The 10,800-nt window shown below is 41.9% G+C and overlaps 1 protein-coding gene across 1 annotated transcript; it reads right to left on the reverse strand.

Moving 5' to 3' along the window:
• Positions 1-6,534: 6,534 nt before the first annotated feature.
• LOC108675749 (kinesin-like protein KIN-1) lies at positions 6,535-7,741 on the reverse strand (the record flags this gene model as incomplete). The annotated part of the gene is made up of 3 exons (XM_018163780.1): positions 7,642-7,741; positions 6,998-7,192; positions 6,535-6,647 (listed from the first exon to the last, which is right to left on the reverse strand). Coding segments are annotated over exons 1-3 (408 nt in total), but the record flags the coding sequence as incomplete, so codon positions are not given.
• Between the last annotated feature and the right edge of the window lie 3,059 nt (positions 7,742-10,800).

Consider the following 10,800-nt stretch of genomic DNA (forward strand, 5'->3'; position numbering starts at 1 on the left):
TCGATATGGTGAAATTAAGTGGGCGCGGTTAAACACGTCAAGAGATCATATCGTCAGAAATGACTTTCAAATTTAGAGACAGGAAAGCATTGTGATCACCCAAGGCTCAGCTCTATAATGAATGAATGAATGATTTTGGTTTTCAACACGTCCAGAATAGACTATCATATTGCTAAACTCTGTGAAAATTTCCCCCCATTTCGCGGTTAAGGTCCTCGATACCTTCAGCTAGACCCCTTATTCAAAATATCTTGAAATTTTGCTGTGTTTGTCGTAATGCCCAGTGTAAGCCATACCAGAGCGCAATTGAACCTCCATTACCGGAATAACGTGTTTCAAAATCTATGCCTTTCCAAATTAAAGGAGTTTATTTTTCTGGCGCCTTCACAGTCCGGAACATATCGGTGTGTACCAAGGTTTACAATGTTTTATTTACCTTCATTGTTACCAGGGGCCGTATTATCAAAACTTCGTAAGTAAACACAATCGACTTACGAGTGGCGTTGCTATGACAACGTAATACTAGCGGTGGTATTATAAAAACATTTGCGCGGGAAAAAAATTTAGGCTTTTAGCTAAGACTTGCGTACGAAAGTTTTGATAATGCCAAAATTAGGGTGTATTTACGTACCACAGAATTTTTTTGTCGTAAGTACAAAAAGTTACGAAGTTTTGATAATCCGGCCCCAGAGCCGTGCACCTCCATGGAGGTCTTGGGAAGCAATTCTGAGGAAGATTTATTTAGGGCATTCATTAAATTCGCATCCACCAGGTCATTCCCAAGCATCGTATAAAGCGGTAACGCTATGAATTTCGTTGAAGATTACAAGACCCTGAAAGATATTGCTAATAATAATAGCTTGTTTCATCGGCTCTGAACGACTACCGAATCGAATGGCGTTTCATCACTCCCCGGGGCTCCATGGTAAGGCGGTGCGTGTGAAAGAATGATCAGCATCACCAAAAACTGCTTGAAGAAGAACCTTGAAAAGTCGTTAGAAACGCGCCCAGATTTGGAAACCATAATTGCTCAAATTGAAGCGAGAATAAACGATAGACTTTTTACTTATCTTTCAGAAGCTTTCAACGATTTACAACCAATAACACCGTCACTATTGATTAATGGTCGTCAAATCAAAGAATTTCTAGACTCAATCTACATTGAAGATATTCGCGACCCATCCTTCAATGAAAAGACCATTCATACCAAATGTTTAATAAAAAAATCCACTTTTAGTTGAATTACTGACTTCACTGCGTGAAAGATCTCAGTCCAGCAATGCAATTACTAATAATACTGTTAAGATGGGAGCTATTGTACAAATGCATAGCGATTACCATCGCGTACTTTGCAAATTAGAGAGTAATTTCTTTCATTGTTGGTAACGATAGCTTTGTTCGTTCTGGTTGAATTAGTTACCGACTCCGGGAAAAGGTCATTAGACCCATTACCAAACTATCCGTTAGAAGTTACCGCCAAAGGTTCTCCGCCTGGGCCAACAATATCTGTTGAAACTATCAAATAAGCGCCTAGACCATGCCGTTTAAGCTGCTATAAAGGCTCTTCTTGCCTTACCTAAGAGATCAATTTCTTCTTGAATATTTTGTATCACATCGTCTACGCTCTGTAATTATGCCGTATCGACTTAATTTGTAAAGTCCATTTACGTGCGTTATTGTTAAGGCCGGTCCACATGCTCAGTTTTACACAACGATCTGTATGCGGTCTCAAGTCGGAATGAAATCGTTGCAAATTTTAGAGCGTCCGCACGGTACCGACATATCTGCGTAGTTAGCTCAGTTTTGTGCAATCTCCCCAAGGAGGAGGCAGTATTTTGGTTAATTTGGGCATTGTGCCTTGTAAAAAAAGATTGGTTCATTTAGGAAATGCAAGGAATCAAAATACCAGAGAGATGGCTTGTAGATGTCATTTTCTCAAGCTCCAGATGGAATCGATTTAATAATTTTTACCCAATTATTTACGATAAATACTCTTCAAAATGTACATTTTTTACAGCTATTTCTCTGTTTGCGCTTTCATCGATTTCTTTGAATTTTTCTACTAAGCTCTCATATGTATCCACCTTTCTTGTCCCTGTTTCTATAATCCTTGGATTTTACTCGCCAAATGCAAGGAAAACTTTCGCATAGAGCAATAAATTCCCGAGAACATTACGGAAGGTCCGCCATTTTTCGCCAGAATCATTGAAACTGAGCACAAATTGAATGTTGATAGGATGGTACCTTCTCCATGTTCCGACTTACTATCTGCGTAGTTCATCGAAATCTATGCTCTGCAGCTCAGATATCGCTGCAACTGTACAGTCTTCCCGCCGGCTTCAAAACTGCGCAGTTTTCCCGTCCACACGCAACGTTTTATCTGCAACGATTAGAACTGTGCAGACAAATTGTTGTGTAAAACTGAGCGTGTGGACCGGCCTTACGGTATTAATCATGTCCATTTCGCCTGCCGGGAGGACTTGTCGCAACCGTCATCCATTAGATTAGAAGGTACCGATAGCACATCTCAAGCCATGTCACCTTCTATACTTCTGGAATTTCTGTCCACCCGAATTGTGATCTATGATAGACGACATTCAATATTTTGAACATTTAATGCTTATGCGTAAGGTTTTAACAACTCTCAACTTCTCAAGCTGAATGGAATCAAAATAAAGGTATCCAAATTTCTGCTTTTTCACGAGGATATTAGTTTTTGGATCATTAAAAAAGTAGTAACTGCATACGCAGGACCCCCGATTTTGTGCAGAAAATTGTTGACTATCCTAGACCCACAACAGTGACAGAGTTACGGTAATTTTTAGAGGAAGTTCATTGACCAGAGTTCAGCGATTGATAAGCCTTCTGACGGAACTAACAGGTGCCCCGAAGCGTCAAGCGCTATCGCGGACTAGATGGGAAGTAGCATTTGTTTTTTTAATGGAGTTTCGCTTAGTTTTCCTCACAATGAAGACCTTGACAAGCAGAGATGGAGAAGACAAGCTTGAATTGTAAGTAGATGAATCGGGTATTAGGGAAAGAGCGTGCTTAGTACAGAAACAGATGGATGTAAACAAGGCAATAGTATATGCTTCCATGACTTTCAGCCATGCTCATATCAGATGTTCTACAATCCGCGAGTCTATCTAGGCTCACCTTCAATTTCAAACCATTCAACTCCGCCACCACCAGCGAATACGGCGCCCAACGAGCCGAAAAGAGAAACATCTAGGCGAGCCCAACGACGCACTCCAGCAAGTGCTTGCTGTTCCAACTGGTATATTTCTATACCAGATTTCACCAATCTGGTATTTTCAGACTCTATCTGACATGAATATTTTAGATCTGGTATTTTTTGATATTTTCTGACTTACTGCAGATTTTCTGCATTTAAGTTCCGCCTCTGAAGCTTGAACTCCCCCCAGCGTAGGCGTGGATTATATAGATTACATTGTGAGCGGCGAAACTAGAGCTTTCCCGCCATTTTTGGAACCCTATAAATAAAGCTTGATGAAATAACCCCATACTTCAGTAACTTCAGTTGCAACGCTGGGCCTCCTAACCATGTTTACTGAAGAGTCCCGCAATTTGCCGTGCTTGTAGAAGTTCCGTGGCGTTATTCGATTCATTATAGACTAATTATTTAATATAATTTTTATAAAGCGAATTATTCCGTAGCGCAAGATTTGATTTGTTATAAACGGTTTAAACTTTGTCAATAGGATATTGAAGCCAGAATCATCTAGCCGGACTAGAGAGTCGGATACGCTAGTGTATGGGGTTTTTACTTTATCTGAAAAAGCATGGCTCGCGATAATTGTAGACTATTGAGGACATCGAATGATTTAGTCGACTAAGTTGGGTACGATTTTGTCATTAAATATCGTCCTGTGGGCGAAAGAACTGTGCTGCAGATGCCATGTCGCGTATCGTAATTGACGGTAGTTGGATCACGATGGACTACTAGGTATGGATGTCCTCCCGAAAGAATTGGTTGTTATGGATGTTAAAGGGGGAGATTGGTTTTTTTAATCTCTGCGAGTGTGCCTGAGAAAGTGAGCTGAGATGGACAATCAAGATGTGCCAGGAGACTTACAAGTTGAGAGAGTAATTGAAGAGATTTTATCTGAAAATCATGCCATTTTCTTCAAGGTTAAGGCGGATAAAGAGTCCCAGGAACGGAATGAAGATTGTGCGGGGACCTGGTCAAATTTCTAGCGGACTGTTGTTTCTCGTTGTATGCCACTTGAACAAGGTTAATGTTCATGTGCACCATGGAATGGCCTTTCCGATGCAATGAACTGTCGAAAGGGTTGCTTGATATGTATAGGTGTTTGATGTTTTTGAATTCTGGATTGTCATGCAGTATTTCAATGATCTTGAAAATCATCCGTTCTTGTAACTGGTTGACTACTTCATCACGTGTCTACTCTTACCAGTCTTCAATGCATTCGTGGAACGAGTGTTCCCACAACTCACCTACGTACGTGAAAAACGAGCAACGAAATAGAATTTCAACTAAGGTACTGTAGTCCGTTATTCCGACCAAAAGCTGTCTGCTCAGCCGCAACAAATGATCACACCCGAAATGTTAGATAAATGCAATATGCAAGCATGTACGAAAACAAGCAAGAGGAAGATGACCTGTTCCGTGGCTTGCTCGTCTTGAGTGAAGAGGAAGAAGTGCCACACTGTGATAAAAAAGAGGAACAAGTGTCAATGTAATCAAACCAGGAAAAGAAAAATGTCAAAATGTTGCAAACGGTGGGGAAAATAATAACGATCAATTTGGCTAATTATTCGTCAAGCCAAATAAATGCATAGTAAATAAAGAAAAAAATAATACTTTTCTAACCAAAGTTTCTGACGAATAGTTTCATCAAATTTAGAGGCATTAGTCAGTTTATGAATAGAATTTCTGGTATTTTGAGGTAGTCAATCTGGTATTCTTGCTGAGAAAAAAAAAATTGGGCAACACTGTGTTGGTTTCGGGCCGCGGGCGCTCGGCTCGGCTCCACTCTCCACTGTCTCTCTCAGCGTTGCCAGATGGTATATTTCTATACCAGATTTCACAAATCTGGTATTTTCAGAAGGTGTCTGGTATGAACATTTTAGATCTGGTATATTTGCCTAAATCTGGTATTTTTCTGGTATTTTCTGACTTACTACGCAATTTGCCGTGCTTTTGGAAGGTCCGTAGCGTATTAACGGTTTAACTTAGTTCAATACTATATTTAAGTTTTAAAGCAGACATCATTTAATGTAATTTTGATAGTCCTTTCGACTATCGTAATATTATCGTTGCGTATGAAATTTAGCAAATTTATATGATCGGGTTCCAGAGGCCGGATCCCTTGTGAATCAAGTCAAGAAAATTATAAGAATCGGCAACAGGCCATGGGGTTATTTCTTCAGTGCCGACACTTCTATTCTATATGACTGAATCCATGTCGATTGACTAGCCATTCTTTTGAGCGCATGAACTTTTTCTCCGTTGCTTTTTCACTGCCCCGGGCCCCCGAGCACATTGAAGACGATGGCAGCAGCTGCAACTATATCGGCGGACTCATCTTCACGACTGGGCGCTGAGAGCAAAGTACGTAGGTAGGTGGGGAACGCAGCCGTGCACCACCAAATATACAGTCGAAAAGTTATAGGCTACGTTATTGTGGGAAAGGATCATGAATTCATGATAGTCCATTTAAAGTACGGCAGTGGCGGTCTCAGACAAGCGTCCCGTGATGAAGCTGCTAGATAAAGCCGTGTCCCGGCTCTCACTTTTCCCGTGATAAAGCCTATCATGGACAAATGATCCCGATCCCAATTACTGGTGAAGACACCGTCCGTGTTTCCATTGCTGCAGCCGGAGAACAAAATGTTTAGCAACTGTACTTAATTTTTTTAATCATTCAGCCCCTGCACGAATGATCAAGAGTAATCACATTTGTTTTAAGGTTCATTTACCGATTGAAGGTCAATCCTCTTAAGCACAGCTGTTGCCTGCGGTAGCAGTTTGACCCCACAAGAAATCACGGAATCTGAATCGAAGCTTATTGAACTGTTGTAACGTCATTACTATAGGAGTATAGGTATAGGGATTGCTGCTAGTACTTGGATGGGAAATTCACTGTACAACCTTAAATTGTCAGACAGCTGAATGTTAGAGATTGAAGAGGGCTGGCTGATTTGCCGCGGGAGATTACGACATGCCGTTTTGCGACACACTGCTAAGTTTCCATTGCTCCTACCCTCCAAATTTCATTTTACGAATTTGCTGAATTCTTCATATTATTTCCAATTTTATTCATGCAGAAGTAAACCACGTTTTGATCTCTATAAGAAAAGAGTATTGGATCCCGTGTGGTAGACAGCGTGTAAACTGTAAACTATCTAGCGCCATGTTGTCGCCCCTTAACCTCACTACCGCGTTGTTGAGGCTAATCCTTCCAGCACGGTTGGGGTTGATTATACAGGAGCTTTTGATTGATTATACAAATGATTATACGGGTTTATACTTCGCCCGATTGATTATACTTCGCCGTTGTCGGCGAAGTCGAGCGTTTTTGCCGTCTCGATCAGGGAGGAGGGAGCTGTCAGTAGGCGACACGCACGCCACCATGAGACAGTGGGCTGGACGCCAATCACGTCTGCAGAAATGAAAAATAGGGATTAGTTATACATGTTATGGCAGGGAGCTGTCCGCCGGCGAAACGCAGACCACCTTGAGGCAGTGGGCATGGCCGCATGGCCGCCAATAGTCTGCAGAAATGAAATATGTTTTGTAGAACAATTACAAGAATATGCCAAAAATAAATTAAATACTTTAAAATCCATTAGAATATTAAAGACATTCAATTACTATGTATAATGTACATGAATGTCATGAACGGACTATAATACAAATGAAAATTAGCTGAAACACAGCATCAATTTCATTTCCAAATTAAAACGATTCTGACCTTCACAAAGAAGGCTATTATTGTTGGTCAAGTCTGACCTTGTAGTAGCCTGGTGAGTTTCGATTCTCTCAAAGGAATCGACGTCTGCTTTGCTGCGGCAGCTCTAATGACTTTTCCAAGGGTGTGCAGACCCCGGTTGATGGCTATAGCTTCTTTCAGAAGCTTGCCCTCCGCGCCGGGTTCCTTATCAGACTCGCTTCCGGCGAGGTCCACCAGCTGGAACTTTGTGGACACTACGAAGTCGCTGCAAAAATTACAGCCACATCGGCATTAATGCTGATTTCTCATTCACATCAGCGTGTGAACGTGTGTATGCAGTAAATTTATTCACAATCTAAACTATTGTGGACAACATTTGCCCACATTGGTACTGACTTGCTTAAGGTACCGAGACGTCGCGTATTGGGACACCAGTGTACCAAACGCAGTATTTTAAGCGGGATAAAACGCCTAAAATGTTTTATAGTCAATCTTTTTTTTTAGTAACCTTTTGTTTGAACAACCGAATATTGTGTTCAAACAATAGGTTAACTGTTGAAGAAAACAGATCGATGAACTAAATAAATGAATGAACCCAATTTATTTCTTTTATTTCATTCATTTAAAGATTTAATGCCATAAAACATAAATGAATAACGAATGAACAAAATAAAAATATTACATAGACACGATCAATGCAGACTTGTCTCAACAAATGGGCATGTGATGGTGTAATGATATTCATCCTCACGCATCTTCACCTCCTCGAACATGTCCCTGATAGCCCTGGAGATGATACCCATCATGTCTTGATATGATGGAATGAAGGGCAGTTCCCATCATATGGAAACTGGTAAAGATATTTTCTTCAGGGCAGTTCTCGCGGTTTTCAGTTGCCATGGTACGAGATTTACCCGATCCTGTCTGTCCATAACACAGGATCGTAACAATCCTTCCTGGAAATCAACAAATTATCAAATTAGATACAAATATTGCTTTGCCAAAATATTATAAAAAATTCGAGAGTCGGTTTCTACTATCGTAATAGTATCGTTGCGTATGAAATTTAGCAAATTCATATGACTGAATCCTGGTCGATTGACTAGTCATTCTTATGACCGTATAATCTTTTCCTACGTTGCTTTTTCGCTGCTGCGAGCTTATTAAACTCGATGGCAGCAGCTGCAACTATCTCGTTGGACTCATCTTCACGACAGGGCGCTGAGAGCAAAGTACGTAGGTAGTGAGGGAACGTAGCCGTGAACCACCAAATTTACAGTAAAAAAGTTATAGGCTACGCTATCGAAGGAAAGAATCATGATAGTCCATTCGAAGTACGGCAGCGGTGGTCTCCGACAGGCGTCCCCGTAGGTGTATGGTGAAATATCGCTGAATCAGATATGCCAGCCAGAATCGTCTAGTCGGATACGCTAGTGTATGGGGGCGATTTTAGTTTCAATAAGATGAGGTCTACCGTCTAAGCTTGTTCTTTTTCGCTAGTACCGTTCATGTTATTCGCAAATCATAAGCCTTTACTTTATCTGAAAAATCATGGCTAGCGATGATTGTAGACTATTGATGATGCTGAAGGATTTAGCCAAGTACGATTTTGTCGTTAAATATCGTCATGGGCGAAAGAACTGTGCTGCAGATGCGTTGTCGCGTATCGTAAATGTTCCGTCGTTGGATCACGATGGGCTACTAGGTATAGATGTCCTCCCGAAAGAATTGGTTGTTATGGATGTTAAAGGGCGAGATTGGTTTTTTTGAATCTCTACGAGTGTGCATGAGAAAGTGCGTTGAGATAAGACAATCAAGATATGCCGGGTGACTTTACTCAAAGTTCAAATCTAAATGGTGCCATGAGTGCATAATAAGGCCTTAAAATTCCAAATGTTTCAAATTATGTCATTTGGAGCTAAGTGGAGATTGGGCAGAAGCCACCCATGAATTGGACAAAAATGCATGTGAAAATGACCAATTTAACTTATTCCTATGACCTTCTCCTAATTTTTTTAAGAGTTGAGAGAGCAATTAAAGAGATTTCATCTGAAAATCCGGCCATTTTCTTCAAGGTTAAGGCGGATAAAGAGTCCAGGGCCCATACTTTCAAAAAAAGTTAAGAGATCATATGTTAATCGGCCAATTATTGACGGCCTTTCGAGCAAAATCCACCAATCATAGACAAGAAAATAGATCGTAAGTACTTACGTTCACTTAGCGAGTTTTGAAAGTATGGCCCCAGGAACAGAATGAAGATTATTCGGAGACCTGACCAAATTGCTAGAGGACTGTTGTTTCTCGTTGTATGCCACTTAAACAAGGTTTTTGTTCACGTGCACCATTGAATGGCCTTTACGATGCAATGAAGTGTCGAAAGGGTTGCTTGATATGTATAGGTGGATTCGCGCGTGATGTCTCGTTCGATTTTCCTGTCAGGGCTTGTTAGATCTAAATGTGAAAATCTCCCGTAGGAATGATGGGTATCAATATTGATTACCATGTCCATGCCTAGTGGAGTCATTCTCTTCATTCGCAATTCGTTGCAGGCTTTAGGTAGATTCTCCATTGGCGGAGGTATTTATAATATGCGTGTAGTAAAATGTTTAGATAAAAAAAAATTCTTGAGGAGTACGTTTCCTAGGCATCAACCAAAGTTAACTCAGGTAGGGAGATTTTCTCGACTAGAACCCGATCTATATTCTTCGGTGTTTGAAGCCAACTTCCAATGAACTGATGAAAAACCTCTAAATCGGGCATGTCTCGAAGGTTGTTTTTTATTTATAAGGTGGGACGACATGGATTCGAAAACTTCCCAAGAGTACAAAATTCAGTGATTGAACCTGTTTTATCAGATGGATTTTTATGGCAGACTATCTAGGATGTAATTATGCAGGATGAATCTTACTCGGCTAAATTGCTAACTATTAGGGCGCATTTGAACTGCTGGTGTAAAGTTAACTGCCATGTTTGCTACGGTCAGAAGGAAATTTGCGACTGCAAGTTCATACAATAAACGTTACGAAGAGCGTCTACAATCTACATGAAATTCTGGTCCCCCCCATTTTGACCAGGATATGATGTTTCGTTCCCTCTCTTGCTCAAATTTCTTCCATTGTGATGCCATTGGGAACATAGGGATTCCTAGGTTTGACTGAGTATGAAATCCATCAAACGAGAGTGTCCAACTTCAGTTCGCCCCGTTCGTCGATGCGACATACTGAACATCTGCTTCAGCTTCTCCAGTCATTGAGGGTTCTTCTTCATCAAACTTGTAATTCTATTACAGGCCAGCTTGCGTTACGCAGTCCGTCTCGTTCTCCGTTGCGTTGACGGGGGGAATCATGCCCTTGGCATCATCTTGTTTGATGTAAACGTCTCGTTCGGGAGCCCCCGATCTCTGCCGCGTCTACGTCGGGGGGGGTACCCTGGCCTACGCGTCGGCCGGTTACCCGACATTCACGTGGGCCAGGCCAAACGGTAGAGGCCCCCCCGCCCGGATCGCTACCGGACGGAGGCTCCTTCGCTTTTTCTGCTAAGGGCAGGGGAACCTCGGCCTCCCCTCCCCCCTACCCACATCTTTGGCCGCCTATCTTCCTTGGGGCTCCTTGTGCCCTGCTCTCCCCCCATCTCTTCTTCCTGCTCGTTCATCTTCTCCTGACCCAGGGCATACACCCAACCCTAGCCCGCACCCCCCCTGCTCGGTCTGCTCCCTCCCAGTCACGTGGCGAAGTCATTCTGGTGCACCGGGTGCAGTGCCTGGACCCATAAGCGATGCTCCGGCCTGCGCTACATTAGACTCTACACCGAAGATTGAATCTGCCCTACGTGCAGACGGTCTGTCCCGTCCCCAGCCAGACCC

The sequence above is a fragment of the Hyalella azteca genome, unplaced genomic scaffold (genome assembly GCF_000764305.2).
Source record: "Hyalella azteca isolate HAZT.00-mixed unplaced genomic scaffold, Hazt_2.0.2 contig8334, whole genome shotgun sequence".
Lineage (NCBI taxonomy): Eukaryota > Metazoa > Arthropoda > Malacostraca > Amphipoda > Hyalellidae > Hyalella > Hyalella azteca.